The 27,799-nt window shown below is 41.9% G+C and overlaps 1 protein-coding gene across 7 annotated transcripts in view; it reads right to left on the bottom strand.

Annotated features, from left to right (window-relative positions):
* PPP2R2B (protein phosphatase 2 regulatory subunit Bbeta) overlaps window positions 1-27,799 on the bottom strand; it is a 482,191-nt gene that overhangs the window by 75,323 nt on the left and 379,069 nt on the right. For all 7 annotated transcript variants that reach the window (XM_040239786.1, XM_040239787.1, XM_040239792.1 and 4 more), the window contains one exon: window positions 1,940-2,117. In XM_040239786.1, coding sequence (XP_040095720.1) covers window positions 1,940-2,117 — 178 coding nt within the window. The remainder of the gene's footprint in view (window positions 1-1,939; window positions 2,118-27,799) is intronic.

The following is a 27,799-nucleotide window of genomic DNA, read 5'->3' as shown; positions in this document are numbered from 1 at the left end:
ACCTGAATCTGTGAATCACTGATTGGAGGAGGCTGCTTGCTGATGGAGATCAGCAATATTGGACTTTGCAAGAGAAATAATCTTTCATATGCTTGAGCCATTATGGACTCTGTTTCATAACAGAACATTCAGAGCTTCACTATAACTAATATACTCTTATGGTGAAACTGCCAGATTCTATTTCATTATCGATTATCTAATGGATTATCCCCACTTTAGTGACCTACTAGTAGTTCAAACTTGACATGTCCAATCAAATGGTACTTTCTGTGTGTCAGAATATTCTAGGTACTGGGATACAGGAATGGATCATACAAAGTTCCTTCTCTCATAAAATTCACATTCAAAGACAGGGAAACCCCAAATACACAAATTAAAAAGAAACAGTTGCAAATAGTGACACGTGTTATGAAGTTAATGGGGATAGAAGGTTATTGGGGGTTACTTGGGAGTTAGGGGGAGGGAGTGCCTCTGAGGAGGTGACAGGAGATTGGAGTCTATATGATGACATGTAAAAAGTCAGCCCTGGGGACTCTGGGGGCAAAGTATTCCAGGAAGAGGGAACAACATGCGCAGAGAATGGAAGGAAGAACAAACATTACCAGGGAACAGAAAAGAGGTTAGGTGGCTGAAGAAGAGTGACCTAGGGGAGAGTGGTATGACAAGATAGCAAAGAGGGAGGCAGGGACATGATCATGTGAAATCTTACAGTCCAAGATTAAGAACTTGGACCTTATTCTAAGCTCAAAAGGAAACTACCAGTGTGGTTTAGTCCTGGGAGGAATGATATATGAATTACATGTGCAAAGGCCCACTCTATTATGTGGGACATGTATCGTGTAGGACAGCGAGAAAGAACAGAAGCCAGAGAGTAGATTACTGCAGTCACAAAGGTGAAAGAACCATGGCTGGTCCTAGTGTGGGTTGGCAGGAGTGGAGATGGAGAGAGATGAGTGGATTTGAGGTACATTTTAGAGGAAGCAAAGCCAGGGCCCGTGGACAAACTGGGTTGGGGGGTGGACAGGCTGGTAACTGGGAGAAAGGATCAATATTGACTCTTACGTCAGTTACTCAGCTGCCTGGGTGGTGAAATCATTAAGACTGGGAATTCAAGTGAAAAGTCAGGTCTGTGGTGGGATGGACCACGTGATAGGTGCTGAATAAATAACTGATTTTAATATTAAATATAGGGTCAACATAGTAGGACAAGAATGCTGGGTCATCTACTCATTCAGCAGTTGTCTTGATTTCTCTAAATATGAGCTAAACAGAAGATAATAATAATTTCAATATGGGGTTGTTACATCCAATATAGTCTTGGCAGGAAGAGACTGAAGAAGTATGATGGGGACATGAGCATTGCTATCAAGTTTGATTTTCTGATTTAGCTGTTACTTATACAGGAATCCTCTGCCTGTGAAAATTCATCAGGCTGGACAGTTATGATATGTGCACTTTTCAAAATGAGATTCTATATGTTAAGCTCCCAGTGCAGTGCCTGGAATTCAACAAATCCACTATTACTTTCATTATTATGATACAATGAAAACCATCTCCTGTGCAACTGTGGTCCATAATGTAGATACAGGCATTTGTGAATCCATCAACAAGAGGAAGGAACCTTACACTGAATGCTAGGGTCTGGCCTTATAGCTGATAAAGTTCTAATTCATGACACACAAATACTTCTGCATAAAGGAAGTGATTCAGTGTTCTAACCTAAAGGTAGTCCTGGTTCACTACTTGCAATTCAATACCTCCCTAACTTTGGACGAAAGAGTATCACAGATGCCAATATAATTTAAAAGGGAACAGTTCTCCACAATTGCTAAGTCTTCGATAGTCATTGCCCCTTTCTATTCCATTTCCCCCCAAGCTTACTCATACCCGAATAGTCTTGATTCAAGCCAACTGGTTATTGGCCCCAGAGAAAGGATACTAAAACTCTGATTGGTTATTTCAAAGTTCCATAGGTTAATTCTCAGGTCATCAGCTGACATGTAGGTTTCATAGTCGCTGTTGACTGATATAGAGTTGATATGATATGTGTGCGCGTTGGCAAATACTCTTCGTGGGGTGGCCTCCACCATCAGGTCCATGGGTCTCAGGACAGGCACCTGGGATCAAGAGAAAGAAATTGCTTCAGAACCAAAGCTCTTCATTAGGAAAGAGTGTGCGTGTTTATGTCCTTCATTATCACACACAAAATCACGACCACATCACATCAAAGGAGATTTAAGCTAGAGAAAGAGACTGATAAATTACATGCCGTTCCTATTCCCTTTGGTGCCTTTTAGTTTCATTCTTTTTTAAAAATGTCACCATCCCTTAGCCCTGATGGGCAATTTCATCCTTTATAGACTCTAAGATTTTTTTCAAGTGGCCTCCTCTCAGGGGAACAGCTGCCAGAGATGTCGTTCCAGATTGTTTGTTTTTTAAAACATGAAATCTATTTTCAAAAGGAAGTTGTAGAAATTTTTAGAAATGTCTAGCTCAACTGAGATTAAAATTTAGTCTTCGTGGCTTTGGGAGCCTAGGCCCCATCCTGGTTCTATCTTTAATCTTTTTAAAAGAATTTTGGGAAAGCATATAATCACCCGATTCTAGTAGCCCAAAATCAGTCATGAAAATATAGGGAACCCATTGTTTTATCTGGGAAGATCTTGGTTTAACCTGTATATCAACAAGGCAGTGTATAGTGTCATGTCAAAACTGTCCTCATTTGGACAATAAATTATATGGTCATCTTACTGGTATATGAAGGATACGTAGTATTTGTTGAATGAATGAGTGAGAATATGTGAACAATTGTTATCTTCTTATGGGTCAAAGAATCAGACAGTTAAATAGTTTTGCACACAAGGGACTTTCCTGGTGGTCCAGTGATTAAGACTTCACCTTCTAATGCAGGCGGTACAGGTTTGATCCCTGGTTGGGGGGCTAATATTTCACATGCCTTGTGACCCAAAAAAACCAAAACATAAAACAGAGGCAATATTGTAACAAATTTAAAAAAAGACTTTAAAAGTGGTCCACATTACAAAAATCTTTAAAAAAAAAGTTGAATGAAGAATTCAGAAGAAACACAGACTCCTACACAAATGTGGCACTGGATATCCTGGAAATTAGAGAAGCTTGAGATGTGGATGTAGGAAGAACCAGGGATCCTCTAAAAACCAGGAGTGGGATGGAAGGGAAAGTCTTCACAAGCCCTCTACCTTGCTGTGGATAATGGTTCTATAGCAGAGGCCCAGGGAAGGCAAAAACTAAGAGAGCTGGCTCTGACCACAGATTCACCCCTCACTGACAGGCTGTGTGAGCTTGAGCAATTATCTTGCCCCTTCTGGGCTCTGGTTATGCTATCTGAAATATCCACTGTGCCCTACTTATCATGAAGGGTGGTTGGGATCTGTTGAGATGATTTGCCCTTCAGTTCAACCTCCTATTCACCCTTTCAACAACATTTTATTGAGCTCTGTACAAGGTCCTAGTGTAGGGGGGCAGGAGGGACATTCAACTGGGGAGCCAAACCAGACACCTGCCTTCATCTGGCTGGCCCAGATGGTGGAGGCAGGTATGAAATCATCTCATAAAAAAATGTAGTAAGCACCCAAAAGGAGAGGAAATAGCACAAAGAAGGATTTAACCTGGTCATGGAGGTCTGGAGAGGTTTTGCTGAGGAAGTATGAATTGGATGACTTAAAGGATGAGAAGGGATTTACTAGGTCAGGAGGGGAAGGAAGAATACTCCAGTCAGTGGAAAGAGCATAAGGTCCTATGGTAAGGGTAACGCAAGAATGAAGTATCAATGGGTCAGTGTAGTTGAGACAGAGAGTGATGAGAACCATGGTGGGAGATGAAGTGACAGGGTAGGTAAGAGGCAGGCCCCAAAAGAGATTTTTGCCACCACCCTAAGATAAATAAAAGTGAAAAGTGTTAGTCAGTCGTGTCCAACTCGTTGTGACCTCATGGACTGTAGCCCACCAGCCCAAGAGATATGGGAAGAAATCAAAAGATTTTTCAATGATTTTGATATGATAAGGATCAAAATTTCAGTGAGATTATTCCTGATGTAGTGGGGGAGAACAAATTATAGAGGATGAATGAAGCAGAACTTTGAAAAGGAGGGTGATATACTGATACTATTCTGAGTTAAGGCTTTGTAATGGGTAAGAAAAGTGCCTTAGAAACTCTCTCACACACATTTATTGGGCACTGACTGTGTCAATCATACTTCATGCCCCACCTCAGGAAATTCTTTTGACAACTCTGTGAAACAGGTAGTAGTAGTACAAAGTACTATGATAAAGAGAAAACTCAGGCTCAGAGAAGCTAAGTCAGTGGCCCAGAACTGCCCAGCTATAGGAAGCATAGTCTGAATATGATTGCAGAGTCTGACTGACTGCAAAGCTAGTGCTTTTCCCACTGTATCACAGCACACTCAGATACTATACATGATAGGAAGTGATAAATGCTCTGTAAGGGACATGAGTACAGGGCCCATAGAATTTTGGAGTTGATAGAATTATGGGTAGTAATAAAGGGAGTGGTAGTTGTAGAATTCTGCGGTTAAGCTGCTTCTAGAAATCTTAATTTGGGGTTGGAGATGTTCATGGCATTTGACTAGGGTGTCTATTCCATGCGCTTTCATAGATGCATGCCCTGCTTTGAGGTTTGTCACAAAGGAATTCCTTACCTGGAGCTTTTGAGCCCTGTACTCCCCTACTTCCGCTCACCTCCCCGAGGTAGTGGCACTGAAAGCAGGTTCCCCAGGGCTAGGGAAGCACTGGAACCTGTGAGGACTTCCTGAGGCTTTGCCTAAACTCTTCCCTGGGCCTCCTTCATTACCCTCACTGTCTGCACAGGCTTCCTGTGGCTGTGGCGACGCGGGGAGGGAACATGACAGCTAGGATCAAGAGGCATTACCAAGTGGGAGCTGCCAGCTCAGGGCTTCAGCTCCATGTGACAGGCCTGCCTGCTAATTCAGGCTGACACACTCTGTGATGTAGCACTTAATGGGGAAGCTCTGGGCAGGTATCTGGGGAGGGAGCGCTAATGCTCTGCCCAGATAAGCCAGGCGACAAACATCATTCGTGATATTCCAACACCCTCCCCACGCCCAGGTCAAGGCTGTCCACAGTCCAGGGACACCGTGTCAAAGGAGGAAGAAGGAGGTAAGGTGGCTCAAGCTTATCAGCTGGACAGGATGACCAGTTAGGAAACCTCGCTGGGTCTGTGTTTCCTATCTGCTCTGGATACATGCTCTTTCTGGGGCCAGGCGGGGAGAAGAGTGGGATACGGTTCCCTGAGTTCAGCCCATGGGCAATCATTTGGGTCTTTCCTGTAAGGTCAGGGAAGGCTTCCTGTACTAGCAGTCCTGAGTTAGCGCACCCCTGCCCTTCAGCCCTCTCAGTAGCCGACCTCATGAGGAAGATTCCTTGTTTGCCATTTTATGGGGGAGGTGAAATATCCTGTCTGACGTCACACAGAGAGGAAGGAGTGGAGCTGAACTGGGACAATGTAGTTCCTGAGTGAGCCCAGAGAACTGCTGCTGCAAAAGAAATGCTTAGGATGAAATATGAAAATGCCACTTCTGCAAGTCAAAAATTGTCACATCTCAGTAATTTCATGTGGTTCCAGCTAACACTTTGGAAGGACTCTGTGCCATATGGATGTGACATTGACTCATGAAACACTGAGTCGTGGAAGGACCCCTGGAGTCTCTTTCGAGGCTGTCACATGTATATGTGTGTGTTGGGGGGGAGCACAGTGGGAGGCCGTGGTGTCTAGGCCTTAGCGACCTTCACCATTCTTGGTAATATGTTTGCATTCTCACATCTTGCTTAAGTAACTATGGATAAGGAAAGTTTGAGACCAACCACCACAGACAGTTCCTGAATTCTGCAGATGAGGAAGTCAGGAACCCCAGAGGTGATGTGCCATGCCCATGGTCACCTGGTGGGGGTTGCCAGCACAACCCGACTTTCTGCCACTCATCCTCTGTCCTGATACCAGTGCCTGAGCTGTTCTCCACAGGACCCGACAAACTGCAGGATCAAGCCAGGACCTTCAACTGGTGGTACACACCCTCTTTTTTGCACTATCTCGGCAGTGGCTGTGGGGCGAGACCCCCCTGAGACAAGGCTGGTGCTTCAGTAGGCTTGCGAATGAGAACGGGGCCAGCCTTGGCCCTTGGAGGCCACAGGTGGCCAAGGACTGTGTTGCTGGAATCCTTGCCCCTCCCTAGGCACCCCATACTCCTCCCCAACCCTGATTCAGTTTCAGCTCATAGCCCTGAGCATGATTGCAAAGCATAAGCAACCCAGCCTGGTTGTCAAGACAACCGGTACTGTGTTAGAGTATCCACCAAATAAAGTTTCACAGACCAAGAGAGCAGCCTCAGAGTCTATCCTGCCACGAGGCTTATAGACATCTATGTCAGCTGGATATTAGTGGGATGTGGAGAACCCCAGAGTGCCCTGGGGCTCCTTCCCCACATCATTCAGGGCTCTGTTCAATGATCACCCCTTGAGAGAGGTCTTCTGTGCCCCTACCCCTACCTCACCTCACATGGCACACCCTCCACTCACCATCCTCTGACCCAGCTTACTGCTTACAAAGTTAAGCAACTCTGAAGCAGTTCATCAGCGAATCCTCATCAGTAGCCTACGATTTAGCTCAGTGAATATGCTCTCCGCTGCACAGATGAGGAAATGTCCAGAGAGGTTAAGTAATTTGTATCAAGCCACACAGCTCATGCTCAGGCCTGGCACTCCTTGACTCTGGAGTCTAAGTCCTTGGCCACTCTGTCCTCTGGGCCTGGAGGGGCACGCTCGGGTGTGTGGGAGAGACAAGTGAGTACACAGGCGTTTCAGTGTAGGGCGTCTGGCTGTAATGGACGTCAGCAGGCACTGCCCAGGGCAGTGTCAGCTAAATGGGCTTGTATCTGCTTGGGGAGCTCAAGGGAGACCTCAGAAAGGAGAGGACTGCTGAGCGAGCCGGAGGTGCTGGGTTTGTGGGAATCTACCAGGTGAAAGTGGGGGACGGGGAGGAGAGGGAGCAGTGTTTCAGCTGGGGAGGCCAGCGTGTTAGAGCTCAGATGGCGGGGGGGAAAGCGCAAGGCGAAGGGTGTGACCCCATGGGCTTCTGGGCATGGAGGGGGCGGGCAGTGATTTTGTCTTCACTCAAAATGCAAAATAAAGTCTTCCTCCACATCAGACATGAAGAAAAACCTGAGCTTGGTGAGGGGATGGAGAACTGATGAGAGTGGAGCGGGGATGGGAGGCCTCCCTTGGGGGCAGGATATGTGAGCTAAGAGCCGAATGTAGGGAGGTCAGCAGCCACGTGGCGCTCTGGAGAAGAGCACTCCAGGCAGAGGAAACAGCAAGTGCAGAGGCCCTGAGGTTGGAAAGCGCTCAGAGGATAGAAGGAACAGGGAAGGGCCTCTGTGGCTGGAGAGGAGTGAGCAGGGAAGGACAGTGGCAGGAGATGGAAGATCAGAAGTCAGGGCTGGGTCACAGGTGTGATTGTGGGGAAAGGAAGATCACTGGCTGCCCAATACTGACCCCTCCCTGTTAAGAAGGCCCTTCCTCGTTGCTCTCTCTCCCGTCTTTCTCCCCACCTTCCGTTTCTCTCTACCCATCTTTCAGTCTTCCTCCCTGAACCTTTCTCATTATCTTTCCTGCCTCTGCTCTTGGGAAACACAAGACCATCTCTCACCTCTCAGAATCCATTTACTAACGAAACGAACATCACTGTCATTTGGTTTACTTGGTGACCTTGGTGGTGATGCAACACAGTCTTCTGTGGCACCTAAGTGGGTGTCAGCAGGTCACAGAGGCCCCTTTGGAGACACATGGAGAAAGGGGGACACAGTCCTGGAAGCCCCCCAGGGCCCCCACTTTACATGACATCTGTGAAAATGCACAGCCGGGGAGGGGCTGGAGGTGAGGGCTCCTCACAGAGAAATAACCACAGCTGCACTCACCATGGCAACCTCCAGAGCCTCCATAAGCTGACAGATTCAAGGCAAGAGCCTGAGAGAGAAGAGATGGCTGGAGAGGAGCTCAAGAACAGAGGAAAAGCTGGAACCATGGAGAAGGGAGCGAGAGGAGTCCACTGGTACAAGGATGTGCACGGATTCCAGCTGTTCAGTAACTTTGGGTTCAACCTGACCGAGTTCAGCAGACAAATGTGAATACCCCTGGATACTAAGTACAATCAACATAATTGACATGACTGGGCCTTTTGAAAAAACTGCTACCAACTTACATCCATGTTTGCTTGTATTTCCTTGTCAATATTCAACAGATGCTTCCCACCCTCCCCAATAACTGAGATTACTCTATACTGAGAATGATAGGATATATTCAGGCCAGGGGGCTGGGGGGTTCTGTGTCATCAATTAGGAAGTTCACATAGCAATGTCATGACCACATGCTGGCCCCAGATAAAACCTTCCCAAAACATTAATTAACCATTTACTATATGCTGGACAGGCATCACAGAGTATTCTTATGAAGCTTAGTGGGGGCAGAGAATACACAACCCCCTACCCACTCCTTCTTGTTCATAATCAGCTCTTTTGGGAAGCTAAAACTATGTTTGTTTGATCTAGACAAGCAAGAGATGGGAGCTGTCCACCTTTTCCTTGGTGCAGGGAACTCGATGCCGGTGCTCTAAGACCACAGGTTTAAGGACTCGTGGGGTCTGAGCTGACTACACCATTCCATCTAGAAGCACTAAATGGTAAAGCTGGAGGAAAGGGTAGAAAGTTCCAGATTTCAGCCTCACTTCATGTTTGCCATCATGCCTTTCCTTGACTTCCTTCAAGAAATATCTTCTGTGATTCTCCAAAGACAATTACTGTAAGTTTGGGATAAAGCCAACAGTTAAAAAGCACTCAGACTTTATAGTCAAGGAAGAGGGAGTGAGTCATCTTGAAGATGGGAGAGCCATTGGGTCCTGCTATAAATATCCCTGTTTCAAAGCTACCCAGCTAAGCAGTACAGGGGAGCTGTCTTCAAACGGGAGAATGTGATGACTTCCTAAGAACTTTATAAAATAGTTTTAAAGGAAACTATGACTTAGTGGTGAAGAATCCGCCTACCAATGCAGGAGACCTGGGTTTGATCCCTGGGTCGGGAAGATCCCCTGCAGAAGGAAATGGCAACCCACTCCAGTATTCTTGCCTGGAAATCCCCATGGACAGGAACCTGGTGGGCTACAGGCCATGGGGTCACAAAGAATCAGGTACAACTTAGCAAGTGAACGACAACAAACAATATACTTTCCTTTCTAAAATCAAATTATGTCAGGATATACCCACAGTCGAGGTTCTCATTCTCATCTTTGGAAAAGAAAGATAAACCTCCCCCATCCTGAATCTTACTGAGGTGTGTTATCCATGGTATAAAACACTTCAGGGAGGGACAGATGACATCTTTAATCAAAGCCCCACAAATGGCCCCATCACCCAGCTCATTATCATATGAATTTCTAACAAGATGTCTAAAAAAATAATTCTAATAAAATTAAAATCTCAAAAATTATAACATGAAATTCTAATAAAATCAGAATTGTGTTTTATGCTGTTTTGGTCAATTGTGTCCCATTAATAATTTGAGAGATAATTAAATCCAGAAGAGAATTTTAAAGCCTTATAGTTATACATTCATGGGGAGAGAAAAACCTATTTTTGTTACAGAAATGATCAAAAAGAGTTTTCAACATTTATTTGGAGGAAGTTGCAGTGAAAACACAAAATTAAAGAAGAAAGAGGAACAATGTAAAGTTATGACTTTTAAAGAACTTTATTCCTTATTCTTTTAATGGATATTGATGGGTATCCAGTTAAAATGGTGTTTAAATTTCACACATTAAAAAGGTGATAAAACAGTTTTATTTTAAACTGCCTATGTTCAAAATACTTCTGAAGCCACATCCTCTGTTACGTATTTAGCGTTATGATGGAAGCGCTTAGCTGCCTACTGAAAGATGCTTAGGAAGGTACGTGGTTATTCAAACTTCTTCTAGGTGGTACACAAGCACAAAATTTGAAGTTATGTGGTGTTAGAGAGTTTTCAGAGTCAGGTAGACCTGGCCTTGAATCCTGGTTGGGCTATTTACCAGCCACGTGACCCTGGGTGTCTTACTTCATCTTTCTCCATGTCAAGACTCTCTTCCATAATGTTGCAGATAGCATTCCTCTATAGCTTTGCCAAGAAAACTTAGCCCAGGGCCTGATACATACCATCTACCAAAGAGACATTTCTAGAGAGCTTACTTTTTGCCAAACTGTGCTAAACACTTTATGCTCACTATGTTATTGAATACTTACTGTGATCTTAAGAGGTAGGTACTAATATTCTTCCCACTTTACAGGTATGGATCTTGAAGCAAAGGAAGTGGTGAAACTTGCTCAAGGTCATACAAATACTAGGAGATGGCGTTACCCTTGTTGGCAGTCTGGCTACAGCCCCTATGATCGTTATTACTAGAATCCTTCCCATGAACTTCCAGTTGTAGAAAAAAAATAGTCCATCCTGAGAGATTGCCTAAGGAAGATTTTCTGACTTCTATTGGCTTCAGAGTATAGACATCCCTTTTATCTACCCAGGGAATTCAGTAATGATTACAGAACTCAGCGTTGCTCAGGAGAAGTGGCTAGTGGGATAACTGGTCACTGGGTAGCAATTAACTTTGTTGGTGGAAAAAAAAAAGCGGAAGGCTTTTCTGGTTAGGAGTTTTCCTAATAGCTTCTGTCCACATTGTCATGAAAACCTTGAACAATATGGTTGTTCATCCAATTATCAAACCAACCTGGGGGGCAGAGTCTGGCATTCTGTGTACCCATTATCAAAGGGTAATTTGGTGTAACAAACCAAATCGAGTACGTACAAAGACTGTCAAATAAAATAAACCACTCACAAATTAAATTACTTCCCATTTTCAGTGGGAAGAATGCCAGTCATTTTTCATCTTAAAAAATATGCATCTTAATTCCATTTTTTAAAGAACATGAAAAGAAGCATTTAAAGGCCTCTTGTGCAGTCTGTATGTAGCAAGGTCCACCCTCCCTAGGAACATCTCTCTGGGTCCTGTGACATTTTCTCTCAGAGAATTAATGGAGCATTAAGCCTCACCCTGGTTAAAAATAATAATAAAAAAAACCTTGTTTCCTCCATGGATCAGTGGTGGATGGAGTTCAGAAAGCAGGAGTGAGAGGTTGGCTCTGGTTTATAACGACATATTAGAGCTGTTGTTTCCAGAATGAAACTGCCACTCAACACCACCCCGCCAACCCCCCAGGGAATCTTATCCAAATAATATAATTTTTAGATTTCCCAGATCACACCCTTCAACAGCCTCAATATGTCCCTGAGTTCTTCTTTTACTGGCTTTGTCATATGGATTGAAATAAGCCTGAGAGGAAAAACCCCTTTGGAGCAAATCAGGCTTTGTGCTTCAGGGTCTTAAATATCTGAGAATTATATGCTTTCATTTGACAAACATTTATTAAGTGCCAATCACTGCTTTGTGTGGTTCGTGTATCGGGTGAACAAAAGCAGGTTGGTTGTGGCACTTAAAGTCTAATAGGGAAGAAAGAAGTTAGTGTCTCAAGGTAGACACATTGTTACAAACTGCCTAGGATGCTATAGAAAGATGTGTATTGCTTCAAGACAGGCAAAAATATTCTTTCATAAAGAGAAATAGGGGCTCTAATTTAGATTGGGGAATCAGATGAACAGTTTTTTGAAGAAGTGACAGCTCACCCCCCAAAAACGGAGCCATAAGCATTCTCTATATAAATGGTTCTTCACTGGAGGCCAAATTGCCATCTAACACTGTCTGGAGATAGTTTTGATTGTCAGACTGGGGTGTATGCTATTGGGCAGAGGCCAAGGATGATGCCAAAAGTCCTATAATGTACAGGTCAGCCTCTAGCAGCAAAGAATTACCTGGATCAAAATGTTAACAGTTCTGAGACTGAGAAAACCAGTTCTTAAGAAAATATTTCTGGAAAGACTCTAAATCAAGGGTGGATAAAAGAAACTCAATATTAACTTCCACAATCAGCAGAAAAAAGTTTCAGTTCATAAATATGTTCTGGTTTAAAAAGTCCTTATATATATATATATATATATATATGCACACACACACACATATGAAGGATCTATCTCTCAAAGGCTCATCCCTTATTGCCAACTACAAGAATAACACACAACCCATAAAACATGCCTGGGGAATTAATACATATTTTTTAAACTCAATGCATCAAATATGATTTTTATAGCAGACTAACAATTTCATGCTCTCAGTGTTTTTGACTTCTTTTGGCCTCTCTACAAAAAAAGAGAGGGAAAATATCTTTCGTTCGGAAGATAAACTCAGTATCTAATTACCAGCCCATGCAGCAGCCTGTAATTCTGCCAGTATATCTTTTTTTTTTTCTCCCAGACACTTCCATTTTCTGCCAACATTGCTATTTCTCAAAGTGTGCTTCCCTGTACATTGCCTTTCCTGTTATTTCCCTTGATGTTTCACATTGTGCAATTCCACAGGAAAAAAGGAGACATCTTAAAATATCACACTAGAGGAAAATTTCAGTTAACATTTATAGGTGGGGAAGGGGATGGGATGGGAAGAGGCAGTGGTTTAATTTTTGGTTAGTTTGGTTAGGATTAATCACAACAATTGTTTTTGTTTTTGTTTTTTTTTTAACTGCTGTTGATGGAAGCATTTCTGAACTCTTCCCATATACTTTCTCCTGTTAACAACTGGGATAAGTATCACTGAACCTTTGATAATCAAGGATCAACAAGACCTCAGGAGGGTCACACTGTATTCTGTCATTTATTACTGTGGCTTCCACAGAACGAAGACGGTAAGTATAAATTTGATATAAACTTTAAGAATCTTAGAGCTGGAAGTTACCTGAGAAGTCATTACACGAAAAAGGTGTGTGTGTATACAAAGATGAATCTCTTAAGAGCTCTGAAATACAGCCTTTCATAAGTATAAACAAAGCTATTAGATGCATGCAACTAAACTGTCAGTTCTGCCTCCCACCAACAGATGGCAGTAGTGGTTACCAGTGATATTCTGAATCAGAAACAAAGTGACTTTTCAGGATTGCATTGTCTGGTTCCCATTCCCAGGTGTACATTAGAATCAAATGAGACTTCTAACTAAAAAATGATGCCTGGGGCCCTCCACAGGGTGGTGGTGGTGGGAAGAGTGTTGTTAAGTCAGAATGCCTGAAGGGTGGAATCCAAGTACTAGCATTTTGAAAGCCCCTGTGATCGATCACTCACCTCGAGCCAGATGTCTTGGAGTGTGAAGTCAAGTGGTCCTTAGTAAGTATCACTACAAACAAAGATAGTGGAGGTGATAGAATTCCAGCTGAGCTATTTCAACTCCTAAAAGATGATGCTGTGAAAGTGCTGCACTCAATATGCCAGCAAATTTAGAAAACTCAGCAGTGGCCACAGGATTGGAAAAGGTCAGTTTTCATTCTAATCCTAAAGAAGGGCAATGCCAAAGAATGTTCAAATTACCACACAATGGCACTCATTTCACATACCAGCAAAGTAATGCTCAAAATTCTTCAAGTTAGGCTTCAACAGTACATGAACCGAGAACTTCCAGATGTTCAAGCTGGATTTAGGAAAGGCACAGGAACCAGAGATCAAATTGCCAACATCCGTTGAATCATAAAAAAAGCAAGAGAATTCCAGAAAAACATCTACTTCTGGTTCATTGACTACTCTAAAGCCTTTGACTGTGTGGATCACAACAACATGTGGAAAATTCATTAAAGAGATGGGAATACCAGACCACCTTACATGCCTCCTGAGAAACAAGAAGCAACAGTTAGAACTGGACACACAACTATGGACTGGTTCAAAATTGGGAAAGGAGTATGTCAAGGTTGTATATTGCCACTCTGCTTATTTAACTTATATGTAGAGTACATCATGTCAAATTCTTGCCTGGATGAAGTACAGGCTGGAATCAAGATTGCTGGGAGAAATATCAATAACCTCAGATATGCAGATGATACCACCCTTATGGCAGAAAGCAAAGGTGAACTAAAGAGCCTCTTGAAGGTGAAAGAGGAGAGTGAAAAAGTTGGCTTAAAACTCAACATTCAAAAAACGATGATCATGGCCTCTGGTCCCATCAGTTCAGTTCAGTTGCTCAGTTGTGTCCAGCTCTTTACTACCTCACAGACAGCAGCATGCCAGGCTTCCTTGTCCATCACCAACTCCTGGACCTTGCTCAAACTCATGTCCATCAAGTCAGTGATGCCATCTGGCCATCTCATCCTCTGTCATCCCCTTCTCCTGCCTTCCACTTTTCCCAGGATCAGGGTCTTTTCCAATGAGTCAGTTCTTCACATCAGGTGGCCAAAGTATTGGAGCTTCCATCTCAGCATCAGTCCCTCCCATGAATATTCAGGATTTATTTCCTTTAGGATTGACTGGTTTGATCTCCTTGCAGTCCAAGGGACTCTCAAGAGTCTTCTGTAATACCACACTTCAAAAGCATCAATTCTGGTCCCATCAGGTCAAGGCAAATAGATGGAGAAACAAAGGAAACAGTGACAGACTATTTTCTTGGGCTCCAAAATCAGATGGTGACTGCAGACATGAAATTAAAAGACATTTGCTCCTTAGAAGAAAAGCTGTGACCAACCTAGGCAGCATATTAAAAAGCAGAGACATTACTTTGCTAACAAAGGTCCAGATAGTCAAAGCTATGGTTTTTTCCAGTAGTTGTGTTTGGATGTGAGTGTTGGACCATTAAAGAAAGCTGAGTGCCGAACAATTGATGCTTCTGAACTGTGGTGTTAGAGAAGACTCTTGAGGGTCCCTTGGACTGCAAGGAGATCCAACCAGTCCATCCTAAAGGAAATCAATCCTGAATATTCATTGGAGGGACTGATGCTGAGGCTGAAGCTCCAATACTTTGGCCACCTGATGTGAAGAACTGACCCATTGGAAAAGACCCTGATGCTGGGAAAGATTGAAGGTGGGAGGTGAAGGGGACGACAGAGGATGAGATGGCTGGATGGCATCACTGACTCAATGGACATGAGTTTGGGCAAGCTCCAGGAGATGGTGAAGGACAGGGAATCCTGTCATGCTGCAGTCCATGGGGTTGCAAAGAGCTGGACGTGACTGAGCTAAACACCAAGAAGGGATCAATATGTAGAGCCCAAGGGTAAAAGCCAGTGAATTGAGGGGTAAATGGAAGAGTCCATACAAAGAACTCTTAACAATGCTTGGAGTATGAGGTTATATGAGTTTAGAACTATTTTTATAGTTCCATATGAGGTTTTTAATATTAACTTAAAACATCCTGATTTTGATAAATGGTTAAAAATAGTTTATGGAAGGGAAAAAGGATAGAAAAGAGTTACTATCCATAATATATAGAAAACGTTCCTGCAATTGATAAAAAGACAACTCAGTAAAAAATTATGGGCAAAGGATATGGACAGAAAATTTAGAAAAGCTAGAAGCAAATGACCAAGAAATATATAAAATATGTCCAACCTTATTAGTAGTCAAGAAGAGGCAAGTTAAGATTTTTAAATCTTTAATCTTATAGAAAGATCAATCTTATTAATCATTTAATCTTATAAAATGTTATTCTATGCCAGCTACTCTTCTAAATTTTTTCTAACCATTAATTCATTTAATATTCAAGATACTTTTATGAGGTGGGAATTCATATTATACCTCTTTCTGCAAGTAAGGGTGACTAAGACACAAAGGAATGTGTCCTACCTTAAAGTCGCACACTAGTGCTTGCTGGAGCTCAGATGGGTACTTGGGTATTCTGACCAAGAGCATCCTTATCCCTAGCCATTATCCTACACTCCCTTCTCAGTAGAGTCTCTACTGAGGATATGCAAAATGACTGATAACATCTATCTGGACATAGTAAGAGGAAATGGACATTTCCTGGTGGGAGTATGAATGCAACAGGAAAAAGTAGCTATTAAAATACAATAATGCACATATCTTTCAACTTAGCAAAACCTGCTTTAATGGAAACTATCCTATAAAAACTGGACATTGGTTTATGATGATAAATGCTTGAGAACATTCACTGCAGCACTGTTAGTTATAATTACATTGTAACAAAATCTGGAAACAGGTGACTGTCAGTGAATAGGGGACTGGTTTAATAAGTTATAGTATACCCATGCTTTAGAATATTGACAGCTACTTCACAGAAGATGAATGACCAGGAGGGATGTTTATATTTCTGAGCAGAGTGTGTAAGTATCATCTCGAATTTGTAAAAATAAACAAAATCATATCCATCTATTAAGGTTGATAATATATGTTTGTGTGGACATACAGAAAATGGTGTGGCTGGATACACGCCAAACTAGTAACGTGAATTACCTTAACATGTGGGCCCATGGTACAGGATTGTTTGATTTGATGCTATAATCCTGCATTAGTTTTGTAATATAAAAGAAAAAGAAGAGAGATCTTTGCCTCCAATGTCCAGCTAGGGAGGATTCTCAGGATTCTTCAGCCTGCACTGGACTCCTTCTGAAAAAGTGTAAGCAGCTCCCAATGAGCATGGCTTTGAATTTAGATCCACTTTCCTTAACTGTCCACCTGTTAGTTCCCTGGGTTGACAGACAGCTAGTATACCTCTTCCTCTACGCAAAAGCTCTCCAGATACTTGAGCACAGTTTTCAGTCCATCCCACTGTCCATTCAATCACACCAAGACTTAGCTTCCAATCTTTATTACCCCACCAGTGGTCATGCCTGGGTCACCCCTACTGATGCTTTGCCATGCTGAACACAGTCTACAAGAGTTCAGAGCACAGAGGGACCTACATTCTTCTAGACAAGACATGCGCTTTCTACCTCAACAACTTAACATTGATTTATCTCGGTAACAGGCCATATTGCAGTGTCAACTAAAATTCCTAGGTCTTCTTTCAAATAAGCTAATGTCAAGTCAAATGTTCTCTAGTATTTTGAACGTGATTACCTCAATTCTATCCCTAGGATTTATCTCTTTTTCTTAAAAGGGAAATACAGGGATATGAAAGAGTACCTCTGTGAATGTGGGCGATGGTGGGAGGAGTCCAATGAACTGTGGATTCTGGAAAATGGGATTTTTCTGCACCATGAAGATGACGGGTTAGAAGGCGGGTGAACACACTAGGTATATGGAGAGGACAATGCCAGTGTCCTGAAGTCTGGCGGGAGGGTGGGAGGTGCCTTAAATCCTCAGTTTCAGAGAGGTGGGGCTGAATTTGAAAGGTAATGATTCTGGCAAATAAAACTGTTCCAGGAAATGGGTGGGGGAAGAGAGAACTCAGAAGGAGGTTTGCTAGTTCCAAGGAGACGGAGTAGGAATGGGCAAGAACAGAGGAGATGGGACAAGGATGAGAAAAGAGTATCTGAGAAAAGCAGCTGCACACAGGACTATAAAGAAAAAAGGATGGCGAGCCTCCAGAGATGGGAATGAGGAAAGAGAGAAGAAAGCATGGAGGGGGGTGCGAGGAGTTCTACTCTAGTCTGGCCTGTTTGGATGCCAAGAAACAGAAACCTTCTCAAATTTACTTAAAAAAAAAAAACCTAAAAAACAAAAAAGGAGTATTGTGGGAGAGAAAAGTCTTGCAGTTGATCAGGACTGAAAACGGAGTGTGTGAAACGGAACAGGGGCTTAGCCTGCTGTTAGGGGTCTGGGGAACCTGACCTTGTCTTTTTGTCTCTGTGTCTGTCTCTCGTAGGGGTGTCCTGGTTTCTTAAACTGCTTCTCTCTGTGTCAGCCCTGCCTCTCTCTGTCTGCCAATAAAAGCTAACTCTGTCTGTTTGCCAGTCTGAACATGGCCTTCAGTGAGTCACTCTAGCCCTGACTCCACCACACTTTCACTCTAGCCCTGACTTACGCCACACTGTAAACATACAGTGCACTACAGTGCACTACCATGTGTAAAATAGCTAGCTAGTGGGTAGCTGCTGGAAGCACTGGAAGCTCAGTTCCCCGCTCTGTGATGACCTAGAGGGGTCTGATGATGGAGGGAATGTAAGTACGCTTATGGCTGATTCACCTCATTGCACAGCAGAAGCTAACATAACATTGTAAAGAAACTATATTCCAATTAAAAAAGAGGAAATAAGTGTTGCCAATGACTTCTGAAAAAAAGAGAGCGGGGAACCAACAGGGCAGAAAATACAGTAGGAAGAATGAAACATAGTCAGAACCTTCCAAGAGGTTTCACCCCTGCCTTTGAACATCCTGCATTCAGAATCACCTTTTTCCTGCAATGCTCCGCTCCCCTTACTCACCCCACTTCCACCTACTCCCCCTTACCTAAGTCTTCCTCAATCCAGATGGCTCCAGAACTCTCCTCATTCCCCCTGCTATATATGCACACAATCCAGTGGAGAATAATTCTGATATTTTTAAGAGTTCAACATTCTAGCTTCCTTCTTTCAATTGGCACAATTTTAACAGGCTTCTTGGAATCATTTCCTAATTTGAGTTCTTAGTGCTAATAATCCAGACTGACTTCTAACAATCTCTTGTTCAAAGAGAATAAAGTGCAACTGGTCACTATTCCCTGGACAGAAATTTTATTTTGTTTGGAATGCTGCTACGATTGCCTTTCAGTCTGCTTCAAGCAATAAATACATTGCTTCAACTCTCTCTTATAATTTCCCCCCATGTGTCTGTCAATCTTACACAGCAATCACATGATTAGCTTTTTAGATTAGATCATTAAACTGTATTAGAATAAGAGTATATCCTGAACTGAATTTTACTTCTTCTGGAACAATGTACTATTTTGGATGACGTATGTCTGGTCTAGTTTTAACTGACGCTTTTCTGTTATTATTCACTAAGATCCAGGGATCTTTTTCACACATTCACTTTGTCTTTCCACATCCTGCACACAAATGCTTGAATTTTCTCTCCACGTGTGCCAGCACCATGCTTTGTCCTTTTAGAACTCTACATCCTTTCTGCTCCCCTCAAGTTTTCAAGGGTGTCCTCCATTCCCATACTCATTCTTGATCTCTCCTTTGCCCCCTGGTTTTGTGAAATGTGAGCCGATATAATGATGGGGTGGAGGAGGAAGGGTGACGGGGTGGAGCTTACAGCATGTGAGGCTGACTCATAGGATTATAAGCTCCATTAATTTTTTTTCCCTTCCTGAAGGGAGAAATATGAATTATTTTCTCAAATAGGCAAAGCAGAGGACCTCTTTAAAAGCCATAAAGCTCTGAGGCTTGCAGTGAAAAGGAAGAGGAAACTAATCATACAGAGGGAAAAGAGGACAAATATGCATTTCATTGAAAAGTCGCTGTGGTTGAACATCAAATTACTCTCCCTGACTTCCACCTATCTCACATTCTGCCAAGAACTTATTTTGCCCTTCATCTAGAAATAATTGTATCCTGAATGATACCACATATGCATTAATAGGTAGATTCAAACATATATGCTTAGCATAAGTCAGAAAAAAGAAAGACAGAAACACATTTAAATAATGTTCACTACTGCAACTGCATTCTGTTCAATGGCACCCGAGTGGGTATGAGATGTGGGCAGTAGGTCTGCTCAGATTGTCTTTGTGGATCTCATCTTCCAGCGCCTTGATGTGTGGAATGAGTTATTAAGGTCTAAAGAAGTCTATTTTCATAAATGGCCTTCCACATTTTAGTTATAGCTTTAGCCTGTACTTCCCTGGTGGCTCAGATGGTAAAGAATCTGTCTGCAATGCGGGAGATCCGGGTTTGATCCCTGGGTCAGGAAGATTCCCCTGGAGAAGGGAATGGCTACCCACTCTAGCGTTCCTGCCTGGGAAATTCCATGGACAGAGGAGCCTGGTAGGCTATAGTCCATGGGATCGCTAAGAGTTGGACATGCCTGAGTGACTAACACTTTCACTTTTCACTTTAGATTGTGCATTATTCTTTATATTATGCATATATATGCATACATATTAGTTTTTACAGAGTTTATAAAAAACTATGTACACTATATCATATGGGTAATTTAAGGGATTTTTAAAAGATATTTTTATGGGATGACTTTGGAATCTAGCCTGTGCAAAACTGTCATCTTTACTGACTGATCCTTTTTCAAATCTCTACTATTTCCTGTGTACAATTATCTCCAGTAAACTTCACAAAAAATTCCTCATCATCTGCTCAATATTTTACAAACAGTTAAAGAACGGAGGCTCAGTGAAGTTAAATGACATAGCAAGTCACGAGGTCACTCAGGATCAGCAGAGGCAGGATTGAAACACAATCTGAATTCAGAGCCCATACTTTTTCTACCCCATCAGGGAATCTAAAAATATTGATACTTTTCAGACTCTTCCTTGGATTATCCTGAGGATCTTCTATTTTCCTTTGTCAAGGTCTAACTTTATAGTAAGATATTTTGACACTTGAAAGAATTAATGTGACTATTTTGAAGCAATATTTGTTGAGCACTTACTAGATGCAAGGCACTATTGGTAGCCTACGCCTATGGAATCATCTATGCCTATGGAATCATCTTTTTCCAAAAGCATATCACAAATTGAGAAGACAAACAAAGGGCCAAATAATGCAAGAAACTCAAATAATTTGTAGGCAGGGATCAATTACAGGGACTTGTGAGTAACGAGAAGGACTTTGGTGTGCATTCTAGGTGATAAGGGAAAATATCTTAGGCTCTTAACAGTAACGAATGATCTAATCTACAATTGAAAAGTATCATACTAAGTGCAATGTGGTTTTCAGACTGCGAAGTGTGCGGGGGAAGAGAGTGAGTGAAGGTAGGAGAAAAAACTGAAATGCTTTTTTACATGGTATGCTGAATATAGGTAAGAAACAATCTAGCCAAACTTAGGAGGGAAATGACAGAGAGAATAAAACAATTACAGAGATGTCAGCTACCGTCTATGGGGTCACAGAGTCGGACACGACTGACGTGACTTAGCAGCAGCAGCAGCAGCTGCTTTGAAGGACAACAAAACAGAAAAATCTGATAAACATAGTTATCAACATGGTATATAAGCATGAAGAAATGACACAAAACAAAGTGAAAAAGCGCTGAGGTAAAAATCAGTTGTAAAAGCAGATGATACATACAGAAAAGAAGAGAATCCAATGTATGTATTATTGAAGAGATCAAAAGTAGCGAGTAGGAAAAAAGACTTAAAACATGTTTTAAAAAAATGCCTGAGACAAAAACTTAAATCCAAGACAGAAAAGATTGAAAGGGTACAGTATACCAACAGAAAATGATAGAAAGCTAATATCAAGGCATATTCTGATGAAGTTATCTAACTTCAGGTATAAAGATGTATGGGTTATGCAGAGCTTTAAAAATGAGTCATATTTATAAGAGGTAAAAATAAGGCTGGTTTCAGACTTCTCTCTGCAGTAAACTCCACGTCACAAACAGAACCAAACAGTGTCCACAAAGTTATAACGAGTTTATATCCTTTCGGGTTGTGATTTAGCACAGAAGCAACATTCTTAAGCAGGCAGAAACTCAGGGAGCACTATTTATGAGTTTCCACTAGAACGTAAGCTTCACAGTGGCAAGACCTCCTTCCTCCATGTTGTTTCCCACTTTACTGACAGCACCCAATGCAAAGGTCATGATACACAGCAGACACACAGCAGATACTTCATGATACACAGCAGTCAAACGTTTGTTGACTGAATTAAAAAGCTTCTTTACATAAAGAAAATTAGATACTTTCTCATTCAGAGATTCCTAAACTGCTTTTTCATCAGAACCACCTGAGAGCTATTAAAGAGAAAAAGAAAATACAGATTTCCCAGATCTACACTTGGAGATTTGAACTCAGTTGGGTTTGAATATCTTGATTTTAAAAAAGTTCCCAAATACTTGCAGACCAGGGCTTGTCAAACCTCAGTTCTTCTTTAGCATCCTCTTCAAAAAAAAATTTTTTTTACGTTACCTATTTACCCAGACTATAAATAACAAAAGTAAGTAACTTAATGTTTTCTTTAAATGAATCTGCTTTTTAGCAAACTCTATTAATTTTGATAGGGAACTTCACATCACAGCAATACACAAAAAACTAGTTTTCTAAGAACTGCCAAAAAAGCCCAAAACAATGTTATAAAAATCAATACAAGAGAAAAAAGATGTTCTTAAATTCTAACCAGATATGGTCACCTCGAAAGACCTAGAGCTCAAGGCCAATTATTGGTTTTAAAAAATTTAGATTTATAAGTGTTACTAGGGACTTCCCTGGCGAGCCAATGGTTGAGACTTTTTGTCTTCCAATGCAGGGGGTGTGGGTTTGATCCCTGCTCTGGCAGCTAAGATCCCACATGCCTCATGGCCAAAAAACCAAAACAAGAAACAGAAGCCATATTGTAATGAATTTAATAAAGACTATAAAAATGTTCCATATCAAAAAATCTTTTAAAAAGTAAGTGTTACTAGACAGGTTAAAACAATATTAACTCAAAGTAAGACTTTGGGCTTCATGTAATCAGAGCAATTTTAAAAAGAAATGAAAAGAGAAAAACTTCAGTTATGTGATTTAATATTACTTAAAGCTGGGTCTTGTACCAAGAGCAAATAGCCCAGACTTTAGGGAACACAGTAATCTATGAAGGGGGCCATCATAGTACCTGGGACATGTTAGGTGATTAATATATGCTGACTTCAAGTATTTATAGATAACCTACTTTGTGTAAAGCACAATTCTGAGTCTTGGGAATAGGATAACAAACATTTGGGCTTCCCTGAAGGCTCAAACAGTAAAGAATCCACCTGCAATGCTGGAGACCCAGGTTCGATTCCTAGGTTGGGAAGATCCCCTCGAGAAGGGAAAGGCTATCCACTCCAGTATTCTTGCCTGGAGAATTCCATGGACAGAGGAGCATGCAGTCCATGGGGTCACAAAGAGTAGGACATGAATAACACCTTCACTACTTTGTGTAAAACACAGTTCTGGGTATTGGGAATAGGATAACAGATAAGAGTCTCTGTTCTTGGGTTGTTCAATGCTATTCCATGTGCCTTTTCACAGTTATTTGCATAAACAAATAGAGTAGTGCCCCCCTTATCCATGGTTTTGCTTTCTGTGGTTTCCATGACTTACAGTCAACTGCAATCCAAAAATATTAAATGGAAAATTCCAGAAATAAACAGTTTATAAGTTTTAAATTGCCCATTATTCTGAGTAGCATGATGAAATCTAGCAGACGTGGATCACCTCCGTGTCCACACCCTGCTCGTGAGTCACTTAGCAGTCCTCTTGGTTATCACTTTGACTGTCAGGGTATTGCAGTGCTTATATTCAAGTAAGCCTTACTTTTCTTAGTAATAGCCCCAACGCACAAGAGTAGTAATGCCGGCAGTTCAGATATCCTCTTACTGTGCCTAATTTATAAGTTAAACTTTATTGTAGGTGTGTATGCATAGTAAAAGACACAGTATAGGAAAACACAAGGTATATTTAGGGCTCTGTACTATCTGCGGATTCAGCCATCCACCAGGAGTTCTTGGAATGTATCCCCTGCAAATCAGGAGGACCCACTGTAGACAGCTGGGACCCTTGATTGGTCACTGACTCCATCTCTCTTACCTATGTATGGCTGCAGCTTCCCAACCTAAAAAAGTGTGGGACTGTGTCTTTTACGCCGGCTTCCTATAATCATCATAGTATGTGATGCTTCTAGAGTGCTTGCCATATGCTGCCGCATCAAGCACATGGCATGAGTCACCTTCTCTGATCCTCACAGCCACCATACGAGGCAGGGATGGTAAGTGATGGTTAACTTCATTTCTCAGATGAGAAAATGGAGGCACAGCTCAGACCAGAAGCCCCATCCATCCCAGAGAGCAGAAAACTACCTCTCTGACGAGCTGAGATCCTTACTGTGGCCTTTCCTTTATAGCATGACCTGCTACTGCTATTTAAATCCCATTTCCTTATCCTGGGGTGATCAGAAAAGGAGCACGTGACTCTAATAGTAGTCTCATTAACTTCTGGTTATTAAAGGGGAAAATGAAGAGAACTGAGGCAGGTGCAGATGGGCACTGCTGGACTGAGAATTAAGTTAAATGATAAGCAAAACAAAGGGAGAGAATAAAGACAAGATCTCACTGGAGGTCAAGAGAAAAATAATGAGCTCTTTTCTAAACACAAAAGAAGAATGTAAGTGGTAAAGAAGGAAGCCAGGCTGCTGGAGCTTGGCAGGGGGTAATTCATTGATTGACAAGTAAGAATGTGCCAGAAAGACAGACATAAAGGAGGAAAATTATTTGCTGCAGTTTACACAATGGGAGACGTCCAAAGAGGCAAGAGATGTAAATTTCCCAGGGGAAGAAGATTATGGAGTATGATTCTTGTCTTCAAGTCCTCAAAAGGCAAAGCATTGATTTTTGTTTGTTTGTTTGTTTTGAAGCACTGGGTTTGACGCTGAACAAGGATCAGATGATACCAGTGGCCCTTGATACTGACAGATATCTGAAGCTGTTTGGAGTACAGGAAACTTAGGACTGAATATTTCTAAATCTAATAAAGATAGAGTCAGAGAAGACCTGGATTTGCTCAGGGAATGGGCTCAATGGACTTCTGTAGACTCTCCCAGAAAGAGGAGAAGAGTCTAAACTCGAACACAAGGGAATAGCTTCTCAACCAGGACACCGCTGGAGTGGGTGATGCCTTGAAAGACACAGAAAGTAAGCAGATTCCATGCAAACATTACAGATGAAAGTTACATCATCTCTCTTGACAGCGGAAACCACTGGTAGAATCTGAGAGGATAAAGGGCAGCTAGAGAAAATAGAATATACTGTGGTTCAGCATGTAAACAAATAAAGGTGGAGGACAAAGCTCCCTTCCTGTGTAAGCAGTGTATGCAGCTGTTCAGTTTGTGGAGTTCATTTAACTTGTTAATTTCCACGTCTTTGTAGGAGTCTGACTCAAGATTTTCCCCAACTATTTATTTTCCTCTATGAGAACTCTTTCATTTAAAATGATACTTTACTCCAGATATATTTCTAGGCATGCAATTTCTTTTGTCTTGAATTATAGAAAGTGAGACAAACCCAGCTCTTGAGCAATAACACCAAATATAGGGAGGCATTTTCATTTTTTAAGGTTGCAGATTTCGGCAAGCTAAGTTTACAGACTATTTGGAATTTCAATCTCTCAACATACACGACACTTGCAAATGCTTCTCCTCATACATTCTTTTTTCTTCCCCAGAAGGGACTGATGCCAATAAAGCTCATCTGCCTGAGTTATGGCTTTTTCCCTTTTGATAATCAGAAAAAATTATGCAAAGGCACAGTGCTATTATCAAACAGAAATAGAGAGCAATCTAATTCTACCTGATAATTTGGCCTGGCACATTGTTTTTTCCAGAATTTATCTCACCACAGATGCTGGCAGAATGCTTTCTATAAAAGAACAGACCAATTAAGGGAGAAATTTCTGGAAAGTCAATTTTGGTGTTCAATGTTGTATTTGAATGTGCAAATGTTAAACAGGTTGGTAATGAGCTTGTGCTGGAAGAGGAAAATATAATTTTTCTTTTTTCTTTTTCAAGTGATCAAGACAAAGGAGAAAATATCAAGAGAACTTTTTTGGGTTGTTTTTATTTAAGGAAAAGAGATCTACTTGGAATGTTTCTCTTTATTGCTTAACAGAAAATAAAGACAGAAGGTCTAACATCTGATAATGGATCCTTTGACCTTAGGCAGAAAATTCTTCATTTTTGATTGACTGATGGTTGGAGGCTGAGGCAGAGAATCTAAAGGAAGTTTCACAACCAGAGTCCTGGGTCAACTCTTAACAACTTTTCCGTCAGCTCATGATGCCACTATCCCTGAGGCCACACACCTGAGACATGGCGGCAGCTTCTTCCCTACCAAGAGTTACTACTAAGGCATGTAACACTCCTTAGCCCACTAACAACCTGAAAGCTCACTGATCCTTAGAAAATAGGTATGGCAGGGTGGGAACACACTTAACTTCAATTTATCCAGAGAGATTCAAATTGATGATTTATTTTCCATTATCTCCTAATCTTTGCTTACAGAGTTTCATTAAGAATCTTTAATGGGAATTTCCTTTTGGCTAGGGATGTGTCATTCACTAAAGAGTCTTAAACATTAGGGTTGCTATGTCTTAGTCAAATTGACTCTGGCTGTAGGATCAAGCTAGAAGTCTCTTCCCTCTCACCTATCTCAGAACTTCTATCCACAAGCAGCAGCTGGGGTCTACCAGTTGTCTCTCTGTTCTGAGCATTCCTGATCCCAACCCTGGAGCTAGTTACCCATTATGGAATGGTCGGTATGAAAAGCTGGATACTATGGTAGTAATTTTTTTGTTTCTGATAACATGTCTTATGATGCAAGTACTTGAATGATGATAAAATTGATATTTTGAAAGCCTAACTTCAAAGCCCAAAGTCACAAAAACAAAGAGGTGGGATTTGAATCCAGAGCTGTTCTTCTGAAGTCTGTTAATCCCTACATAAGACTTTCCCAGAATGGTTCCCACTGTGGGTTTCCCTCTCCTACCAGAGGATAAACAGAAATAAGTCAGCCTTACATTTCTCCCAGCAATGAGGACATTTTGCTCACACCTTCTGAGCAAACAGGTGATGATTTTGTTTTATTTTAAAGTACCCATGTGACTTGTTTCTTCAGCCCCCATGTCTTGACTCATATTTTGGGTTTGTTAACATAAAATATACTGCATTTCTCTCCCAGGTCCTAGGGAATTTTAACTGGTTGCAAACCCATTTCAGGCTATGTTGTAGTTCTGAAGATATGCTTCTCTTTAAACTATAGGAAGGGTGGAAAAGAAGGCAGACTCCTCCATCATTGGCAGCAGGAATATCTAGGCTGGACAAACATCTGATCCCCTTTGCATTCAAGTGCCACTGCCCGAAGTTCCTTTCCAAAGCTCTGGGAATCGGACTTAACTCTGTCTATCCTGAAGAATGAATGAAGTGGTTCCCCAGAGTTCTGTTCACTCTGACGAGAGTAGACCAGATGAAACACAAGAGTGTTTCTTGAGGTCTGTGGCTAAGTTCAGTTCAGTTCAGTTCAGTTGCTCAGCCATGTCCGACTCTTTGCGACCCCATGAATCGCAGCACGCCAGGCCTCCCTGTCCATCACCATCTCCCGGAGTTCACTCAGACTCACGTCCATCGAGTCAGGGATGCCATCCAGCCATCACACCCTCTGTCGTCCCCTTCTCCTCCTGCCCCCAATCCCTCCCAGCATCAGAGTCTTTTCCAATGAGGCAACTCTTCACATGAGGTGGCCAAAGTACTGGAGTTTCAGCTTTAGCATCATTCCTTCCAAAGAACACCCAGGGCTGATCTCCTTCAGAATGGACTGGTTGGATCTCCTTGAAGTCCAAGGGACTCTCAAGACTCTCCTCCAACACCACAGTTCAAAAGCTTCAATTCTTCAGCACTCAGCCTTCTTCACAGTCCAACTCTCACATCCATACATGACCACAGGAAAAACCATAGCCTTGACTAGATGGACCTTAGTCGGCAAAGTAATGTCTCTGCTTTTGAATATGCTATCTAGGTTGCTCATAACTTTTCTTCCAAGGAGCAAGTGTCTTTTAATTTCATGGCTGCAATAACCATCTGCAGTGATTTTGGAGCCCCCCAAAATAAAGTCTGACACTGTTTCCACTGTTTCCCCATCTATTTCCCATGAAGTGATGGGACCGGATGCCATGATCTTCGTTTTCTGAATGTTGAGCTTTAAGCCAATTTTTTCAC

This window comes from Oryx dammah, unplaced genomic scaffold (assembly GCF_014754425.2).
Source record: "Oryx dammah isolate SB20612 unplaced genomic scaffold, SCBI_Odam_1.1 HiC_scaffold_5, whole genome shotgun sequence".
Classification (NCBI taxonomy): domain Eukaryota; kingdom Metazoa; phylum Chordata; class Mammalia; order Artiodactyla; family Bovidae; genus Oryx; species Oryx dammah.
This window is presented reverse-complemented; position numbering and strand designations above follow the sequence as displayed.